The sequence below is a fragment of the Falco punctatus genome, assembly GCF_963210335.1.
Source record: "Falco punctatus genome assembly, chromosome: 7".
Taxonomy (NCBI): Eukaryota; Metazoa; Chordata; class Aves; order Falconiformes; family Falconidae; genus Falco; species Falco punctatus.
In genome coordinates this window covers 3,324,715-3,346,736 of record NC_137587.1, presented here as the reverse complement: position 1 = coordinate 3,346,736, position 22,022 = coordinate 3,324,715, and the positions used below count along the sequence as shown (strand labels likewise).

At 40.7% G+C, this 22,022-nt stretch overlaps 1 protein-coding gene and 1 long non-coding RNA gene across 26 annotated transcripts in view; one reads left to right on the top strand and one right to left on the bottom strand.

Moving 5' to 3' along the window:
• Positions 1-4,106: 4,106 nt before the first annotated feature.
• The window catches only part of MADD (MAP kinase activating death domain), a 76,413-nt gene continuing 58,497 nt past the window's right edge, over positions 4,107-22,022 (bottom strand). For 24 of the 25 annotated variants that reach the window (XM_080395681.1, XM_080395673.1, XM_080395691.1 and 21 more), the window contains 5 exons: positions 20,729-20,801; positions 18,982-19,088; positions 12,365-12,434; positions 7,390-7,436; positions 4,107-5,390 (listed from right to left, as the gene is read on the bottom strand). In XM_080395681.1, coding sequence (XP_080251807.1) covers positions 5,283-5,390; positions 7,390-7,436; positions 12,365-12,434; positions 18,982-19,088; positions 20,729-20,801 — 405 coding nt within the window. In that variant the 3' untranslated portion in view covers positions 4,107-5,282. The remainder of the gene's footprint in view (positions 5,391-7,389; positions 7,437-12,364; positions 12,435-18,981; positions 19,089-20,728; positions 20,802-22,022) is intronic. The other variant, XM_080395679.1, reaches the window with a different exon arrangement.
• On the top strand, positions 7,390-11,701 carry LOC308067239. The gene is made up of 2 exons (XR_013929502.1): positions 7,390-11,562; positions 11,628-11,701. It is a non-coding gene; the product is annotated as an uncharacterized lncRNA (long non-coding RNA).

The window sequence follows — 22,022 nt, the reverse complement described above, 5'->3', positions numbered from 1 at the left end:
CTAAGAACAAGAACTACGACTGGAATCTGGAAAGGAGCAGGGAGTGGCTGAGCAGGAGACCAGGGAAGAGCATAGGTCTGAACTGTTTGGGCAAAGAGGCTGGAAGATGATGATGGTCAGAGAGGTGAGAAGAATGGATGAAAAAACACCAAGAGAAACACATGGAGACATCTGATGAGAAATTGAGGTTCAGAACTGAGCCTGAGTGCCTGAAGAGAGTGTAGGCCAAGAAAATGTGAGCAGAAACAGTGAGAAATCCAAGCAGGGAGACAGGTAAAAAAAGAAGAAGAAAGCACTTTGGTTCTCAGAGCACTGTGGATAGACTGGCACTCAGTGGAGTTGTTAAGAGAAACTGAAAAGGCAAAAAAGACTGGAAGGAATGGAAATACAGAACCAGAGTTTTTGTATACTTGAAGGAAGCAACTGTTTATAGAGTTTCACTGGTGTTTTTCCTGCCACTGTTTGTTCCTTTTTATGTATAGCTATTCTGGAGGAAGGGGATTTCTATTTCTATGTAGGTTCCTAAACCACGTTTATCACTATAGTAACTCTTGCAAATAGAAGCAGGACTGTTTGCCCATGGCTGTTGTATATGTGATTCTTTGTTGGACCGATACTTTAAATATAAATACTCAGTGCTAGAACTACTATGCTGCAAAAATTTCAGGACATTTTACACCCATAAAGAGAAAATTAATTTACAACTTACAATTATACTAAGCACGTATGGACAGAAAATTATATTACAATTTTGCAAACCTTCGTATAAATGTTGAACTGATTTTTAGCGTATCTGAGCAGAGAATCTGCCTGAAAGAGGTCCTCTCTGAGTCTGGTTTGTACTCGATTGCACTCAAACTTCACTTGTCACCAACATCAAGCTCTTAAACCTTCAGATACAGTGCTGGAAAGAGGGCTCACATATCTGCTATTATTTAAAGCATCATCACATTACTGTTTTAGTGAAACAGCCACAGTGGGAACGCCTGAAGGAATTCAAAGCTGTTGCTCACACTGGACATCTCACAAGAGCATTACAGGGAAGGGCAGCGTACATGAAGCCATTGCTGCTGGCAGAGGCAAATACCACTCAGCTATTCGGAAATCTCTCACCCTTCTGAGAGGCAGACGCTTCTGGCTGAATTGCACCTTCTGGAAGAACAAGAGGCCGTTTGGCATTGCCTCTTGTGTGACAAGGTCCTTTGCACAAAGCTGCTGCTACTTCTTGGTCTTAATTCCCACTTCCTCAGGAGATAGGAGATGCCTTTCACCAAAACTTGGCTGGTCTAAGAGCAGTGACTTGGAGTTCCTAAATACAACTGCCAACAAAGTTGAGCTAAGTAATTTTTCTCACAGAAGGAAGATCTTGCCTCAGAGGCAACACCTGACTTTCATCCATTTGGCAGTCAAGGGGAACTGGGATGTAAATACCGCTTTTTGTGAGAAGCTTAGCTTCTATTTTCTGTCTAGTTCTGAATTCAGTGGTAGCAGGAGCATAGGCCTGACAGAGGGGCAAGCAACTGGTTTGTTCCCATTCGAGGCAACTGCTTCCTTATTACAAATACCCTCAGTGGGAACCAAAAGCCTTCCTCTGGTATAAGCAGCATGATTCTAGAAACGTCTTTGATATCTTTGCAACATAAAGATTCCTAAGTTGTCTTAGAATCATAGCCATGTTTCCATCCACTTTGATCAATATGATATAACTTTAGTTTGAATCAAAATTATTCATGATTTATGTTTACTAGCAATTCAGCTTCTGAATATCCAGCTGAACATTTTATCTTACAAACTTGGCTATCCTGAAGAGTCAGAGTAGGAGGGTAGGGATTATCTGAAGCTAGGAATCAGGGTGTAGGAAATTTTTACAGTGGTTTTCTTAAAGTAATGGACTTTTCCCTTCAACAGACATCTTGAAAGTTTTTTCCAGAGATATCTTTAATATATAATTACTTACTAAGTACCATTGTTGTGACACTCGCTGATATTAAAACCTTTAACCTTAAAAATTGGGATCCACTCCTATTAGAAACTGACACCACATTCACGAACAAAGCAAGGGCATTTTTTCGGAACATCACAATGAAGACCTGCAATCTAAAAAACACAAATTAGTAACCTTGGTTCCATTTTGACAGCTGCCAGGAGGGCTAGTCACAAACCCCAGTGTTTGCAGAGAACATGTAATGGTCATTGTGAAAACCAGCTTCCACAAACAAGGAATTGTAGAAGAAAAAGAAACTTGTTGAGGCTAAGCAAGTATTTTAAGGCAAGTTCATGAATTTGTCACATTTGTGTAAATGCCTTAGAAGTATCACAAGTGTCAAAATAAAAAGGTTGTAATCTTGAATACTTAAAAACTAAGACACAGGCTCCTCCTAGTGGTAACACCGGAAGATTCTAAGAATCTTCTAGCACTATTTATTATTATCACTTATGGCCAGTTAGTCTTCCATTTGGTTCTGGAAGGTTTAGAAGCCTCCGAGTTCTAACTGCTGCTAAGGAATTCTTACCTAAAGATCAAAGTAAGTGGGATGTGAAAAAACACATGCAAATCACTGTAATGATATTTTTTTTTCCTCCTCGTTCAAGTTTATGTACCTCTCAGTGCTTCGGTGTGAAGTGAAGGTGGAAACTCTGCATTCCAAAAGATTTACACTTTTATACCAGTTTTACATCTGACTTGTATACCATTTGGTATCCAGAGAACAGCACTGTATTTAGCAGTGGAAACACCACATGGCATGCCTGTGTCTCAGATGAATACACTGCATTCCCACAGTTAGCAGAATACCTGTCAAGTCACCATCACTGAGTACAAAAAAGATTTTATATATTTGAAAAAGTCTTCAGTTTTGAAGCCAAGTCAGTTGCTCTCACTTAAAGAGCAAAAGCCCTGTGTCAGTCCACTTGCTGAGGTTCTTACTGATCCTTCCTTGCCACTGAACAGCAAGTGCTATAACTATTTAGCCACACCTGTTCTTTAAAAAAAATTGTCAAAAGGGACAGAGGGCCATTTTTATTATCAGGCCCTTTAAGTCTTATTCTGGACTGAAGTTTCTCAGCAGTCTAAAGCATTCTGGACTGAAGTTTCTCAGCAGTCTAAAGCATACAGCAGTTTTATGTAATTTATGATTTTAAGTCACAGAAAAAAACCCATTTTTAAAAACACAGCTTCTAAGGGGGGGAAAAGGAGCTGTATATAGTATGTGATGCTGTGCAGATAATTATTTTAAACTCTGCTCTTCCCCTTAAAAGTTTAAGTTAATGGTTTGAATATGTTAGTAGGCCTGCTAGCTTAATTTAAATAGTAAAATTGCCTGCCTAAGTGGGACCCAGTATTGCAGTAAATGGAATATCTATTGTAGATCAAAGTGATTTCAGTCTTAACTGTACCTGTAATATAGTACTATCAAGACTACTACGATTGCTAAAAACTCAGATACTGCTAGAAGAAAATTTAGTCTCCAAAGGCAAAAGAAAGAAAATAAATTAAATCCAAAACAGGCTGATTTCAGCGTCTGCCAATTTCAGTTTTGCCTTTATATTAGGAAAGGATGAAAACTCCTTTACATGTTGCTTCTACTTGTACCTGTGCAAAGAAAATTCAGTGTTTCAGATGTCTCTGTTCTCCCTATTCATGCTTTTCAGACACTTGGTTTTTTTGAAGACAAATTACATGGAAGTTATGCTAGGAGAAAAAACCACAAACCAACTTTAAACTGCTTATGTGGAAAGCAGTGCCGTTTTTCCATTTATAGGCTTTTTTTCACTGTTTCATATATGTGTATGATGTATTTTGTATGTAATTATATTAATTTCAGAACAAGTTGCATCAATAGAAAAGCACAGGAGGATGAAAACCAGTTGCTGGTTGAATGACATTTTATTTTCACATTCAGAGCGCTGTACAGTTTCTATAAATAGATGTGGTACTGTAATATTTACATAATTTCCTCCCCCATTACTAGTGTATTCCATTCAAAACGGTAGGTACCCTGACCAAGCCAAAACAGGGTTATTTCTGGGTGCATTTACTCAGAATTCTATGTCAAAACATACAATACATCAGTATGCATCAGAGCATTTTTTCTAAGTATTTTACATGTAACATTATTTTCTCTAGACAGTCTCTCCTTCCAGCATCCCAAGAGCTTTCCAGAAAAGTGCAGTACAGTTCAAGAACAAAAACAGGATGCAAAAAACATTCATATCCAGCCTACTTAAAAATAAGGAACGTGATGGATAGTTTTAAGTGTGGGAGTTTCATTATATATTAACATGGTATTTGCAAGATTCCTTGATATACAGGTACAGATTGAGAAAAAGCAATAGCTTAAACAATTTAGAGACAGCATAATCCTTTGGGCTTCTGAACACGTTCTGCAGACTGCTATAGGAATACCTTGTGTAGAGTATAGTTAACAAACCCAAAAAGACATGGGTCTGCCCTGTGCTTCTGCCAATTATATTTCCAAAGTTTACATTTCCTTACGCATTTTCCAATGCCTGTAGTTAACCACTTTCAGCAGTGCTTATATGTATCTACAGCTGCGATATCTACAAATGTTACCTGAACTCCCATTTGAAAATCGACACAACCCATGAGGTGTCAGGGTTCTTCACAATACACTGCCTTCAGAGTTTCTCTCTCCACTTCTTTTCCCACTCGAGAAGCAGTCATCTCCACAGATGGTCCAATTTAACAGCCAAACTTCAATTGTCACATGATATTCTTAAGACTACGGTAGCTAAATTGTTAATCTCTACCAAAAGGGTCTGAAGAACTACGTGACAAGAACTCCAAGTTGGTGGGTAAAAATGAACGACACAGAAGGAAAACAAAACACTAGATTTGAACAACATGCAGGACCAGACTGCTTCCACTGTGCACATACCAGAGGATCTGAAAGCAGATGCCTGCAGTTGTAAAGTGATTAATCTGTAACAAGTACCACAAAAACAAAAACCCAACTGAACTCAAGCTGTTAGTCATCTTAAGAAAAAAGGAATTCCAAAGGAATGGCCAGAGGAGGTCACAGCTGGACGCAGATGCTCAAAACTGTCTGATTAACACCTCATATAAAAACTCCATTAAGGATGAATTCAGGAGGAGACTGAGTAGCGAAGTCTTAGGATTTTCTGTGGGGAAAGACTTGCAGGGTCATACATAAATAATCAAGTTCTCATAGAAGACAGCAAAGTCAGCTCCAGTAACTGCTGTAAAAATGGGAGTACTGCATGTCAACGTGCCAAAGGGTAGGTATTTCCCAATAACATGATCAACTGGAAACTGGTCGAGGTGGTTTGCTTTTGTTTTCTGCCTCTTTTCCACGAATGGCAGCCACATAAGAGAAGAGACACAGCACGGAGTAGCAGATCTCATGAGCCTGTAAGTATTTAGAAAAGACGACAATAAAATTCAGAGAATTTAGCGCTTTACAAAATCCACTGCACATTTCATATTTTGCTGCCTGTCTTCCTTCATGGGACAACTACTCTGGCTACAGACAAAATCAGGAAAAAGTGTCCCATACTACCTTCTAGCTGCGGTGGATATAGAAGAAAAGCCTTATAACAAAAAAAAACTCCTCTGGGATAAAAACATTAGTTGCTTGATAGTACGATTCAAATAATTTTTAAGAACAGTATGCTAAGCTAGAAAAACAGTAGCTGGCTTTAGAAAAAATATCCTACTTTTTTGCTTTTGGTCTGTTGTCTGAAGTTACAAGAAACTTTCTGGGAGGGGTTGAAGGAGCTAACTAAAAAGACTAAAACTAAACATCCAGTACTGTAACTTGACTCATAAGACAGTTGTGAATAAGGAAGAATCCCACCATCTTTTTATGCTCAAAAGTACCAGGACGGATAATCCTTGTAATTTTTAACCAATGCTAGGGAATCCATGGATAATACAGGGGTATGGGTTTTTTTTGTTTTTAATTAAAAAACCCCACAACCCAACATTGCATGTTACATGTGAAGAATACCAAACAACTTTGTCACTACCTTAAAGCAGAGGGTTCCACATAGCATTAGCAAGATTTACAGTTATTACTTTTAACTGATAAAGTGAGCTATTATTTAAAAGAAAACCCTCTTCTAGCATGTGGCTGGCAGCACAATTCAGTGAAGGTAAGAGACAAGTTTATATCCTAGTTCTAATACTGGCTGTTCTGGTGATCTTAAAAGTTCTTGTCCTGTAAATGACATTTATAATCTCTATAAAGATAATAAGCATAACAATGTGTTTTGCTGTATTATAGTACAAGCTAAAACACTTGTGTAAAATATGATTACTTTTCATTAAACTGGCTTTTCTTATTAAAAGACCATGGAATCACAGAACGGTTTGGGTTGGAAGGAAACCTTAAAGACCATCCAGTTCCCACCCCTACCACGGGCAGGGACACCTCCCACCAGCCCAGGTTGCCCCCAGCCCCATCCAGCCCAGCCTGGGACACTGCCAGGGATGGGGCACCCACAGCTGCTCTGGGCAACTGTGCCAGTGCCTCACCGCCCTCACAGGGAAGAATTTCTTCCTAATGTCTAATCTAAATCTCTCTTAGTTTAAAACCATTCGCCCTTGTCCTATACAGCTGTCTGCTGCTTAAATTACATATATTCTAAGCATCTTGTTGCTAAAATATTTGTAGCTTCTTCAAGTAATTTTTCTCTCTCCTCTTGAAGGACTGTGAGTTTCCATGCCATTACCAAATGTACAGACCGCACTTCAGACATCAAATAACAGAAGACATTTCAGTTCTGATGATAATCATTCACTTCTGTTTCTTCCTCGTAAGTGCACACAAGGCCTGATAATTGAACTATTATGTGTAAAAGTGCTAAGTATCATTAAACTGCTGGTCTTCAAAAAATGTTATAAGAACTGAACACTAAACCACAGCAGTATCTCACCTATACGGCAGGAATCAGCATTTACACTGTTCTCTTGCATCTCACTGCTCACTTTCATGAGGAAATGGGAATTTTTCATAAACTCAGCAATGATTTTATTCTCAGGAACTAGTCTCCCTTTCCATCTGTTCTGTGGATTAAAGATTGTGTTCTGCACTGTCTTAAATTTAACAAGTCCGCTAGCTCTTCTTGTGCTAAAGTTCATGCCAAACCAGCTATCTTGCATCTTTTATCTATCTTAACAAGAGACCATGCTTTCTATACTACCTGGGAGTTCCTCTAGTTGCATAGAAACAACAATCAGAACGTTTTGTTGTCTTCCCTTAAGGAAAACTATCATAAAAGAGCAGCTGGGGTTTCACTGCAGTATTAGCACTGCAAAGCCTGCAATCTCAATATAATTCTTTTTGCCACATGAAAATGTAAACATATATCCTCTAAAGAACTAGGAAGGCATCACAGTTGACTCACCATTGGCGTCTTGTACTTGTGGCTCACCACTTCTTTAGTTTCAGGAACTAAAACCGGACGGGCAAGAGACAAAACAAAAAGTTCAAAAAACGAGAGGAAAAGGGGAAAGAAATAGCACAATGTTCCCATAGGAAAGGGAAGGGATGCACACAGACAGCGGGTGCAGGTACAGGGCACCTCACTATTCCTCACTACTAGATACTCCTCCTTCTCTTAATTTACATTACATATGTCCTGGAAGGTACTGGTAATGGCATAATAAATTACTCAGGTTGGCAAAAGTACTTTGCTGCCTCTGTTTGGAAAACCATAGTAGTTATTTGATGGTTCTTAAGAGATTCTGACTTTTCCTCATACTACTTATTCCTGCTAGACAGCAAAATTAATGACAAAATATGCCTCATGTCTACTATGATAAAACATAAATCAGTGATTCCATCGGAATTTGTCAGTATGAGATTCCCAACGGCTTTATCCTTTAGATGTTTGAATCCTTCTCTGCTGAGTAACAGATCTCAAAAGAACTGTTGAGCAGTCTTGTGACTTAGTAAAATCCAGGGGGAAAAAATGAGCTGAGAGAGAAAATTTTCTAAGCTGGAAGACTGTTTCCCAGCTCTATTTCAAGTTTCTCAAAACATTCTTTCTCTTGTCTAGGATGTATGTGACGGTGTTCACTTAACATACTGAAAGTGTTCATTCCTTTTGAACAAGTTGCCTCAAGGTAAAATATTTGTTTCAGTTACATGTATTCTTAAAATACCAGGGTTCTTGATTTCTAGGAGATTTTCTATACAAAGAGGATTAGGGCACTAATGAAAAATAAAATTTATTACCCAGAAAATTTCATCTTGCCCCCTTGTACTGCCTCAAACTAACAGAAAAGAAACAGGCATAATATAGCTAAAGAAAATGTGCCTTTTGTTTTCCTTGTGGAATACATTAAAAATGCAAGCTTTACCATCCCATTGGTGTGCATTGCATCTGAACTGTGCCTTTGGCTCACACGTGGTCTACAAATATTGTTGTGAACAGATACCATGGGAAATCACCAGAAGAGAACAAAGACCACACTAAGAACACGTAAGTGTCAAATTTAAAATATCAAGATCAGTGGAATACCAAGACCAGCTTTCAATACTTCCCTTTCCAGCACAGTTGAAATTTGCCATGGCATTTCTGTGTCACAACAAAAATAATTTAGAAGAAACAATACAGAAATTATGCAAAACCAAATCATACCAGGTTTATAAAGGAAGGGTAAATGTTTTATTACACATAGTACTTAGTAACAAGAAAAGAAAGAGAGGCTGATGAGTTCAGTATGAATAACTAGGAAAAGTCCACACCAAAACCTATCCATGCAAATGTCATTTTTTCAACTATGATATGGCACAGCTAAATGCTGGAGAGGGAGACGGGTCACACTCTAAGGGGCCAAAAGGAGGCAGTGCAGACTGGGTTTGAGAAAGTACTCTGAATATAAACCAGCGCCTACTAATTCTTGTATGTCATGGTATTGTCATTCTTGAAAAAAAACAACTAGTGAAAAGTACACAGTATGATTGTAAAAAGCAACGTGATATTTTTGTTTAATTTTTCAGTTCTCTTTTTTCTTGGAGTTGGCAGTTACATTAAAAACTAAGAAAACGGGGAAGCGCACACCCAGGCTGCACTGCCCTGTGATACCACTGACTAGAGCTGGGGAGATAGGAGGCGCACATCCAAGCTACCTTACCCGTTGGCACCAGATGTTCCAAATTAACTCCATGTCACCAGGGGATAAAGGTGGCAGTGAGGCTGGTGCACAGCCAAATAGGGAAGGATTTTTACAGCTGTGTAAGTCTCACTGCCCACTGGATAACATACAACTGTTCATATACTCTTCAAAAAGCAGGAAGGGAAACCTGTAAGGACCTTGTGCCACGAGGGAAGGAGAGAATGGAAGCTGTCAAGTCCTGTATCATAACTGAGAATAGGAAGAGAGGGAACAGGAGAGCACCTAAGCAAGGTACTGCCTCCCCACTTCACAGTAAATTGCCTTGACTTTAAGTGCTCCTTCACAGTCCTTCCAATGGGGAAAATTCTCCTGAGAGGACTGAGTTAGGAAAAGTAAAAAAGAGTGGGTTTGGATGCACACTCAGAGAAGTCAGATCACTACTGCTGCAGAATACAAAGAAAAAAGAAGAAAGAAAGAAAAAAACCCAAACCACCCACAAAAAAAGACCCAAGCCTCAAATTAAGAGATTAGCAGAAGCACTCTTCTAACATTAAAAGTTATTCCTGATGCTGTTGAACTAAGTGGATGAAGGGAGTAAATTATTAAGCACCATCCTGCAGCCTTTGGTCCTGTGAATGAAAATATGGCGCTAGCATTGAATGAGTTCAGGGGACATCACTTTACCTGCTGGAGAATGAAGGTTTTCATAGCAGCGGCAGTGAAGGGGCCACAAGAAAGTAAAGCACAAGTACGCAGCAGTAACTCAAATTCCAGAGGGAAGAGCCTTGGGTTTCCTCACTTACTTAAATCTCCACTTCCCTGTGGGCAACAATTCCTGAACTTCTGCTTGCAACCTGCTCTGAAATCACAGCTCCAACTTTCATGCTGCCATCTAAATCCAGCATTAACACAAACAGACCTTTAGTTTCCTGCTGCGGTACCACTAAACTCGGAGCACTCGTGCTTGCCAGTGTCAGATGAATGAATCTGGCACTGAGGTACCTCCCGTCGGAGCGGAGCACGCACGCCGACCACTCTGCCTTTTTAAGAGGAGACAGCACTGCAGTATAATCCTGTACTCCTACTGTGATGAACCTGATTGCAAGGGTCATGATGTGCAACACAGCTAAGTAACTGCATCCTTAAGAAGTCCACACAAGTTTTTGCTGAATGCTGTTAGTTCACCATTACCAAATTAACCTGTTAATTTCTCTTGAACAGAACAGACTGACGTATCTTCTCATCTTTGTAACAACTAAAAAAGCAGCTGCGAGGTAGTCTCTCTGCACAAGAAGAAAGGTTAGGTCCCCCGCAACACCTTTCTTCCTTTTTTCTTTCTCTTTATTAGCTAGATGGACAAATTGTAAATCTCATTTGGTACATTTAAATTGGTTCTTGCCTGTGACCTCTATTTTGGGAGAAGAGTACTTTTAATTTAATTAGTTTAATTTCTCAGGTTTTGTTTGTAGTGTCCAAGTCCCAGTTTAGGTTTAATTACTTCTTTAAACTACCCTTTCCTAAGTTCCGTATCACAATTCTAGCTTTTGCAATAGGCCTTTGATTACAAAACTTTTTGTGAAAAAATTTTCTTTTTCTTACAGTTATTACAGTCATTATTTAGGGGCTAAATGCTGTATTACAGTCATAAATAGAGTCTGGCTGGAACTAAGCAAGTCGAACACTGTCTTTCTTCTTGTGCAATATAAACAAACTATTAAAAGAAATACTTTGAATTAAAACCTCTCAAAAATGATCCAAAATTAATTTCTGAGCCAAGTAATTTCTATTAAGTTAAAGATTTCAGAAGCTGAAGCCATTCTTTAAGCTAATTTTATGGCTTCTGAATGCTCATCTTTCTGAAACTCATCAATAATCTTTTACAGTTGTAAGCAGTTTCTGTAAGCAGTAGAATGAATCATGCCTATCAGGGTGGAAACATGCTATCAAAGGAATATGCAACCATAGAGTGCAGACAACTTCTGAATATCTAACCTATTACAAATTTTTCCAGGGTTTAAATACACTGATCAGACCATGTGAACCATGAACAACATTTTCAGAAAATGAGAAAAAATTGTTCACAAATTCAAATCCCAAATTTCTGGGAGATTATAAGCAGCAAACTGCAATACTCAGAAAAGCTTTATCATTTAAATACTTTGTAACTTTGTGTCACCCAAAGGAAATGACACGATATTATGGACAAAGACATTAATTTCAGCAAACTCATATTAAATGTCTTTCATATTCTAAGAGAGAATCAGTCAGCACCAAAGAACAGTGAGAGTCTTGGTAAAGGGAGCTGCTGATTTAGACTTTGATTAATGGCCCAAGTATGGATGCTGATCTACTATGGAAAGAACGGTGTAAACTTTATCTTCTTTTTAAATGTTTCATAACTACACTTAAGTCCTAGACAATGTCTCACAGATGGGTGGAAGAATAAACCAATACAGGTTTGGGGACTATTTCAAGAGAAGTATGTGGATCACTCTTCTGGTGGAAGAATAAACCAATACAGGTTTGGGGACTATTTCAAGAGAAGTATGTGGATCACTCTTCTGGAGAGCTGCACCTGAAGTTACTCACTTTTTTCAGACACTAGTTAAGTACAGTGTGACTGACACTTAACACTGAATAGTAACTCACAACGTACCCCAAACTAGCCTGCAGGCAGATTGTATGTAACAGCAATAACTGACCAAAATACCACAAATTCTCTATTCTCCTTAACCTTTACTTCTCCACTCTTTACCAGCCACACCTGAAACAAAACCACATATAAAGTGCAACCTAAAAAAAAGGTCTTCTGCTCCATACAACAAAAAATGAAATTCCACATAGAGCAAAGAGGAAACTTTGCAATTAACAGTAATTCTTTGTAATGAAAGCACAGTTTGTTGAGAAAGATCAACTATAAGTCCTGCTTAAAAAAGTGGTTTCTCAGATTAAAAAGGAACATACCAAAGAAAACTACACATACCCAAGTTTAACTGTTGGTTTGTTTGCTTCAGGAGACTCAGAACATCTTCTCTGTCTATTATCAGAAAGCACCTAAGCCACAAATCTCAGTATGATGAAAATTAACTTGTGAATTTTTATGTTAAGTCACCCATCTCTCACAGTTAGGCAACTCCTCACACACAATCTACACTTCTCTTCCATCTTTGAAACTGCAGTGCAACTCTGAATCTGAAGACTGGAAATTTGAGTTACTGCCGTGTGAGTACAGACCTAATATCAAAATAATGTAATTACCAAATTCCTCCAGGACAAAGACTCCTCGCACAGTATTGCACTTTTTAATGTGATTCAGCTCTATGAAAACCTACAAAAACAGGAGGAAAAGTAACATAAAATTAGTCAGGCTTGATTTTCTTTTTGTAAACTAAAAACCAAAATTAAACAAAAACATCATTACAGCAGGTACAACCTGAAGTGTTATAGCATACACTACCAGTTCATTTACAGTTTAATATATAAATAAAGGGTGAAATAAATATTCAAAAGACAAACTTGCCACAATGCTAGAAATCAACAAATAACTTAAAAGTGCTAAGAAGCGAAGACAGCAGAAGATGAAGTACCTTCCGCTCCTTGCAGGAGGAGAAAGCATGGAAGAGAAACGAAGGAGTTAGTAACTCTGACATATCCAACATTGCTACCCCTTCAGGCACTCAAATGAGTTATTGCAAAAAGAATACCAACACACCTGAAATACAACAGAAGAGGGGGACAAGAAAAGAGCTGGCTCCCAAATTTGGCACGATTTGTAGCCTCTGATCCATCCCAGTTAGTTTCTGCCCCTCCATGCATCCTCCTCCAGCACAGAGGGCAGGTAAGGGGCACTATACTTCCCACCCTGACAACAATCCTCCTAACATATGCAGTAGTCAGATTTAATCCAGTGAGGAAACACTTCCTTCTTCCTTCTCCCTCACAGCCTTGCTGTTTAAGGTTTTACTGCCGTTTATGACACATAATCTGCATACATACTCTAGGAACTGTCTCCTTTAACAGGCAGTACCAGTTTCCTGCTTTAAGCAGGATGGGAGAGTTTGGACCCTTCTCTGTTGCTTGCTCACTTCACATATGGCTGCTGCCAGCTGAGCAGTCACTTGGAAAACAAACCTGCTTTAAACTGAAGTTTTACATATGTGAACCCCAAAAGGCAAAACAGTTGAACCACAGGAGTAGGTTTTTCAGTCCAGAACCTTGATGCCAAGATTGCATGAATAAACAAGTTCTCCAAGCATGAGTTTGTTCAATATCCAATTTATTTCAAGATACAAACCAATCCCTTCTTATGTGCACATCTCCAAAGGGGTCAGAGTCAGTACACAGACATAAGAAGCTGTAGAATAGAAAGTGCTATAAGGAATCAGTTCTATACTCCAGTTTCTAATAAGCTTGCTTTTTCAAGGCAAGAGAAACACTGAGAGTAACATTGCCCTAGCATTCAGAGTAAGTTTATGTCCAATAGCTTAGAGAGACCCTTGCAAGACTGTATTGCAGTAGTCTGGATGGATACTTTTGGTGCCTGTACACTTACAACACCATGATCCCTGGAACTTTTTAAAAAAAATGTTACTAGAGAAACTGCATTGTCTTGGAAAGAAGGGAAAGGAAAACTCTGCAACCCTCCTGAATCCAATATCGGCAACACCCCTGTAACCAAGATTATATGCTACCCAGGAAAGGCAAAGTCAGTCAACACCGGAACTGTGGCTTTTTTAGGAACCAGGCTTATCTGTATCTGTAGAGATCATCAGTAAATGCACCGTATGTCTGAGAGGTCAGGCTGATTGTCAAGTCAAAGGGGTTTTATTATTATTTTTATTAGCAGAGAACTAACAAACAGACCCAGGATATTTTTTGCTCAGTATAAAAACCTAAACTTCCGCTTACTTGATCAGAAAATCTGAAGCTTGCTTTCCGCTTATATTCAAGCACTCAAGCGAAAGGAGACAATCCCATCTGTTTTGTTTGCCTGGTCTTTCCCATGTTCTAAATCAGTTTAGTTGGTCAAAAACACTATATTTTTTGAGGAGCAGTTACAGAGTAAACAAGTCAATAACAGAACATTTTCTTTATGGCACTTAGTTTCCTTTTTCTATAATATTTTCTGTAGGAAGTTTTTGCTAGTAGCCTAACGTACAAAATTCAGAAACTCAATAGAAAGGCTCAGGCGAAACAAGGGTTGTTTTGTCTGGTAACAGTAAAGCTGCCTGAAGGACTTGAGTGCCCCAGGTGCGCATGTTCTGAGCGTTAGAGAGTGCTGCATCGCCACAAGAGTCACGAGCAAGATGAGAATTTATCAGGTTTGTCACCATTACAGTAAGTTATCCATTTTCAGAAGACATGAATTGATGGGCAATTTCTTGCCATATTCTTTAAGGGACAGAGATGCTCTCCTCTCACTCAATCAGAAAACAAGCATAAAGGAAATAACAATTACTTACCCTGGGGAAACTGCGGTTCTTCAAGACAGAGCATTCAGTGTGGATCCTACTGTAGGTGGGCATGTGCCTGCTGCATTTTATTAAACTTCCATCTATTTTTGACACAGATGTATTCATAATAGGGACAGAGTGACTGAGTCCCAATACTGTAACATAATTTGTAGATGTAAACTCAGAATAATCTGCCAATGCCACAGGTACACTGGATTCCTCCCTATTCCAAAGGACTTCTCTGACCTGCTAGGCACAGATAGACTTGAACATTTTTTCTTCTTAAACTTTTGTGTGCTGCTGGCATGGTGAGACAATTTCTGAACACTAAAGACAACTATCATGTGTCAATAACAGGTTGGCCCACCACGCATCAGACATTTCCCGAGGAATTCACAAGACAGTATGAAAGTATACACACTGCAAATCAAGAGCCTTCAAAAAGTTTCAGGAAAGCAAGCACCATTCTAACACTGAAGCAGCATGTTCAGTCTTCTCAGGTAAAGACAGAATAGACTCCATTTATCTTCCCCCCTCTCCCACAACAACAACAAAAAGGTGGAATCCCCTCCTCTTATGTTCTAAATTAATTATTCCTATGACATCCAACCAAGTAGAGCAACAGAAATCCCTTCATTCAGTAAGATGCTGGGAAGAGGGCTGGGATCAGGGTCTATGTATGGAGTAAGGAAAGGCAGATGAAGAGAAAGCTGTGCCTGCTGAGGTGCCGTAGGCATTTACTGGTTGGTATCCCTATCCAAACTCAACAGAAACAGAAAAAGCCATTTTCAACACAGAGAAATGGCTATAGGAGCCTGGTTTTAATCGTGCTCATATACATATTCTGAACAACAGCTGCCCTAGAGAGCAATTCATATAATTTACACAAAAATCGGAAAGCACAATTCATCCAGAATAGCAGACCTCTTATTAATAAAGCAGACTGCTTGATGAGTGTTAGAGTAAGAATGCAAACAGCCCTTAGCTCCACAGATTATGACACTGGAGGGGATTTGGTTTTGTATGGTGCAACTAGTAGGAGTACTTTACGTAGCTGCTACAGTTGTCCATTCTATACACATCCTCAAATGGCAGACCTCTGGTATCTGTTTAGACACTTTGTTTTGAGAGGGAAAACAAGGGTATGTCTCAGGTCCACTAAACGGTACTGAACGCCCTTGCCAGTTGGCAATGTAAATCTAACAGACCAAGAATTAAACATACTGAATAAATTAAGTGTATTTTCCAGAACTGTACTTATTTCAATATCTATCTTCAGTAATCCTAGAATCCCGGAGCAGCGCGGGTGGGCAGTGCCCCCCGAGCCCCCAGCCCCATCCCCCCCCGCAGGCTGCACCATGGCCCCGCAGAAGGAGCCTTCCCAGCCGCTCTGGGCAGCCCGGCCCAGCGCCCCGCCACCCGCCAGGGACACACGTTCTCCCTCCTGCTCAGAGGGAACCGGCCGTGTGGCGGTTTGTGCCCGGTGCCCCTCGTCCCGCCGCTGGGCACCGCTGGGAAGAGCCTGGCCCCGTCCCCTGGGCACCCGCCCGGGGATACCTGCAGCCGTGGGTGACATCCCCTCTCAGCTGCTCCTCTCCAGGCTGAACAGCCCCCGCCCGCTCAGCCCTTCCTCCCCGGGGAGATGCTCCAGCCCCTCACCACCTTCGCAGCCCCCCCGGCCCCTCCCCAGCAGCTCCCTGTCCCTCTGGAACTGGGGAGCCCAGCACTGGGCCCAGCGCTCCAGATGCGCCTCCCCAGGGCAGAGCAGAGGGGGAGGACCCCCCCCCCCCACCTGCTGGCCACGCGCCTCCTCGTGCCCCCCGGGGTCCCACTGGCCCCTTGGCCACCCGGGCACACGGCTGGCCCGTGGGCAACCGGCTGCCCCCCAGCACTGGCAGCCCCTCCCCCACAGAGCTGTCCCCCCCCAGGGCAGGGCCCGGCACCGGCCCTGGCTGAGCTCCATGGGGTCCCCCTGCCCAGCCCCCCAGCCCCGGGGTCCCGCCGAACAGCAGCGCAGCCGCTGGGCTACCGGCCGCTCCCCCCGTCCTGTACCACCCGCAGCCCTGCTGGGGGGTCTCTGCCCCCTCAGCCACGGCGCTGATGGGTAAGGTGAACTGGACCAGACCCAGCGCTGACCCAGGGATCACCGCTGGCTACCGGCCTCCAAGCAGACTCTGCCGCGTTGCTCACAGCCCTCTGAGCTCCTCCACCCAGCCAGTTCTCAACCCACCTCACTGTCCACTCAGCTAACCCGTCCTTCCCATGAGGATGTGACGGGAGACAGTGTCAAAAGCCTTGCTGAGGTCAAGGTAGACAACTTTCACTGCTCTCCCTTCATCTACCCAGCCAGTCACTCCATCACAGAAGGCTATCAGACCAGTCAACCATGATTTCCTGGAATGGAAACTCAGCTGGCTACAGCCTCATTAGGTGATGAAGAGGAGGAATAATCTTTCAGGTGGGGGAGACAGCTGGCATACTTCCTGGTTCTGACCTGCACAGGCTGCCTTCCAGAAGAGATGCAGTAATTCTCATTACAGACAGCAAATTAGAACACCATTCTCTGAAGGAAGGACATGGTAAAGCTGATACTCCAGGAGTGCTGGTGGCAGCACAGGACTCACTATCTGTGGTACGAAATTCAAATGGTAACGGCCCTGACAGTCTGTAACAATGATCAGTACTAGGCTTCTCTAAGGTTTCTTTCAGAATGTCATTCCAGTCTTTCAAGGGGCAGGGGGAAGCAGCTTTGAATTTAAGGCCAAGGGTAAGTTCTAGGATTTGGAAGTTTCCCTTTTGGACAGATGCATGTGTGCTCACTATGTGCTTGACACTGAATGCCTTTCTTTTGTGAAGATGCCTGTTACACTTCAGAAATCATCATGATGATGATGTGGCTGCCATCTTATGTATCTTTCCTCTCTGCAAATGCACATACGCCTGGATGTTTAAGAAATAAAAGTAATCTCCATAGACTGTTCAAGAGATGAGCAGTTTGAGCTCAACATCATTTTCAGCTTTGGCAGAAGAAAAAGGAGAAGCAAACAGAACATCCCCTGTGGTGGGTCTTTACCTTAGGACAAAGAAATTTCTATTACATCCAGTCTCTAATGATATCAAACTATTGCTTCAAGACCAGCATTTAATTTTCAAAGGCTTTAGACCTGCCAATTCCAGTAGCTATGAAAATTCATTCTGTACTACCAACGAGTTCCTCTTGCAGTTGTTCCTTTTTCAGCATATCCAATAAAAAGTTAAAATCTATAACTAAGTCAGGTAGACTGTTCCATCACAGAGTGGGTTTGAAATAATACAGCAGGTCAGCTGCAGTCCAAGTTCTACTGTAGCAATGCACAGGAAGAAAACTGAAGGAGGTTCCCAACTCCCCACTCCTTTTCCTGGCACATATGAACTCAAAGAAGCACATGGTGCTGCTGTGACCTTGGGAGAAGTATTAAAAGATTCTGAGCTTGTGTGTTTGAGATGCACGTGCACTTCCAGTGGGATCTACACTGATGTATCCTCAAAGAAGAACAAAGCTTGTGTGGGGAGAAAAGTCTAGTCAGGAGGAAAGGAAAACACACTCCACTGAGGACTGACAGAAGCTTTTCTTTCTCTCTCTCACACACACACTCTCTCTCCCCTAAAAAGTGATTCTACTGTCTAGCGTAGCATGCATTTAATATCATATGCAAAACAAAAAAACACAAAGCAAAATAAAAACAAGGATCAAAGGAAGCAACAGAAACAACATCCAGAGAAAGGAAGAAATAACAATTCTAGTTGTGTTTCCTCTATACCCACAAGATCTGCTCTTTGGAAAGAAAAAAAGAATCAATAATTTTTTCTTATTTTTGTGAATTACAGCAAGAGCCACTTAGCCATTTTATTTTCATACTAAATTCTACAGGTGATTTCTCAAATTTTAAAGCGTGACAGATTAAAAACGATGCAGAAGGTTGCCCTCTGCACCTGCAATATTCAAACACTTTACCTTTACGGCTGACTGCTTATGCCATTTGATATGTTCGCAGTGTCGGGCATGATGGCAGTTTAGATGACTACTGATCACTGGTTCTGTCCCTCAGTATCCTGGCTACCATCGTTTTGTGCTTACACAATTCAGACCACCAGAAACAAGAACTTGAAACATGTATCAACAATTTTCTTCAGTTGATTACAGTTTTCCTGAGGATATTTATTTTCAGTTTATTTTTACATATATACGTATTTATATATATGTGTTTATATTTTTATATGGGTTTTTTTATAGATAGGTGTGTTTGAGTGAATATCCATATGCTTTTTACCCCCCTCAGGCTATCCCTTGTCCTTGTTGATACTCTGGGAAGAGGAAACACATATACAGGCGTGCTGCAAAAAGCTTCATGCTCACAGGCTTCTCATAGATTTCCCTCATACCTGACTGTGCATAAATTTCAGGTTAATTCCTTCCAGTGTGACCTGAAGAAGACCTCCTTCACCAGTTTTCATATCCTGCACAGGGAACTCACCACCCAACTCAGGGCCTGTGATATGTTAATGAAAAAAAATTCAAAGAAACAAACAAAAATATCCGGGGGGTGGGGGAAGAAAAGAAATCCATCAGCCAAGTAATGATATGTGGAAGGGAAATATAAAACAATACAAACATAATTTCCATTTGATGTGTATAGCAAGATGACACTACTAAGAACAGTAGGGGCAGCTCAGCACAGCCCAGTCACTAATGACAGCCGCCTGAGAACCACTAGAGTTTTAAGTATTATAACAAATCTCAGCAATGAAAGTATCAACATGGTTAAAACAATGACAAGTTAATAGAGGGCATTAATAGATGACAATCTAGGCATTTTCATCTAGTTTCTTTTGCATCATTCAGTTTGGCTACAAAATGTGAAAGATTATCTTTTGTGCAGAACAAATGAACTCTGTAGAATGGCTCTCAAACACATTTTCAATACTACATTATTGCCCAATTCTTAAAGTAGTTTTCAAAGGCACTTTTGCATCCCCTGCCCTCAGTGAATGTCCAGTCCTTCCTCCCTCCTCAAATTAAACTGGATTAATGGTAGGAGGAAGAAAATGGTAGCTTCTTCCAAGCCCCAGCAGCTAGCTGAGGGTTGAACACCTAGGACGCTAGATTTAAACACAAGTGATTTTCTCAGTCATGCTGGTGCCAGTTATGAGTATAAAATGCAGATCTCTTAGATCTGGCATTAAGACACACCTAAAATAGGTCTGTACCTCTGAGCATGGGTCCCAGAGACCTAGCATCCACTTGAAAATAAAGGAATAGTTGCAACAAAAATCAAACGTGAAAACATGAAACCACAGTGATGTTATTCTGAACCTGCAAACAAACTCCAGCACAGGAGAAACAACCACCTCATGAAGGTATATAAGCCACCTTCACGTCTGTTACCCAGGTACAGCACCTGCTGCTCTCTGGGGACCTAGAAAAACGGAAAACTGCCTTCCCAAGAACTCAATCTCCTAAAACTGCAAATCCACTTTTCTGGTGGTTTTTGACTCAACAGGAAAAGGAAAAGGGTGTTTGCCAAGGAAAGTTTCACTGGTGTAATTACACTATCCTGTCCCGGACGCCGATGCAAAGCTAAGAAGCAGGTGTACGCTGGAGAAGGTACACTGATACACGGGACACGGGGGGCATTAACTGCGCCTCTTGGCCTGCACCGGCGGTATCAGACTTGCCCATGAGGAAAGGTTTGTGCGTGGGAAGCCTGCGGAAAGCCGCAGATTCATCACTGTAGATTCACTAACAAGCAAGCGTATTTATTAGCCTCCATTCTCAACACAAAGTAGTTCTGTGTCTCAGTCAGGACTATAAGGAGTAGCCAGCATGAAGGGAAAGTGAAGCTGAAGGTGCACAGTCTTTTCTAGTTATCATTTTACTGGCAGCTAGTCCTCCTTACATGTAACTCTCCTTTATACAGGTGTTTCCGTTTTGTTTGTATTTAGAGTGAGGTATATGGGGGCAAGCTAATGACAACACTAAGTCTGCTACGTACACACGGCTGTACAAAGCTACCCTAAGATTTCCAAGTAAAAGGAGATTACGTTAAAAGAAGTTATGAATATAAAAAAAAATTGCTGACTGCAGATCAAACAACAAACATATCCAACAAGCAAAATCTTGTACCTGTACCTGGTTTAATGCTTTGCTGTCTTGCTGCTGCTCGCTCCATACTGTCTTTCACACAGTAGTATAATTCCCGACACTAACATATAAAAGAAGAAGAATGCAACGTTATTTTTCTAAATTACTAATGGAAAAGAACAGCAAGATTCTAAGATTCTACAGAAAGAACAAGCCCCGTGTGGTGCATAAAGACAACAAGCCTACAGAAGTTCAACCACAGCTAATTACTAGATGGCATTCATATTTACTTTTCAAGTTGTCAGAGAAACTATTTCATACCATTTCATAGCAGAAGCTAGTGAAGAGTTCATGGCTTGGCACAAGCTCATGAGCAATCTAATCAAGTTTACTCATTTTCCTAGTGTAGAAAAAGCCTCAAAACAATATCACAATCCCTCTCTTTCAGTTTCCAGCAGTCAATGTTACTGGTCATGCTCCTACATTCTATCTTTTTGTTATTCCTATCAATTTCCTTATGCCGTATTCTTCTATTCATCTTCCCCCAACTCCCCTCTGTAGTATCAAATAATAGTTAAGCCATAATTCTCAGAGTAAAATGTAAGAAAATTTTCTATCCAAAGCCCAAGACACATGCCATTACTTTTCCAAGTAACTTCTGTAGCACACTGCTTTTGTCTTCCTTCCCTTTGTATTCACACCCGCGTTACGAAGTCCTGGTCTACATAAAATGAATTTTTTGAAGCAGAAATCTCATCCCTTTATACATCTCAAAGATAATAACCTTACAATATATTACTTGCATTTACAAACCTTTACCTTTTGTCTACTGGTCATTGTGTAGGAGTTACTGGAGTTTTCCTAGTAGGTTTAAGCTATGTCTTTATATTTGCTATTAATATTACTGGAGAATGTAGGTATATGTGAAATAAAAGTCAAACACGGGCCCATGGAGAAAAGTTTTTATCAATTTTGTCAGTTTGGGTTTGGCATTAAAAAAATGACAATTAACTCAATTACTACGACATTGTTTTATTTAGCTTTTTCCCCATGAATCTACCACCATATTTTTTCTACCTTTATAAGCCTGCAAGCTCACTCAATATTTAGTAAAACCAATGCTTTCCTCCTTCTCACCAAAAAACCCAAGTAAAAGCTACACATGTAATTTCTTAAATTACATCCTGCTGTACTGCTGTCTTCAAGTAAGTGACAAGGCATAATGTCACTGGTAGGTGTCTGTGCTGTTACACAGCCACTGCCATTCAGTAACCACTGCTGGAGAGAGGTGGCTATTTTTTGATTGAACATGGAATACCACACCAAGGGTTTGTTTGTTCTA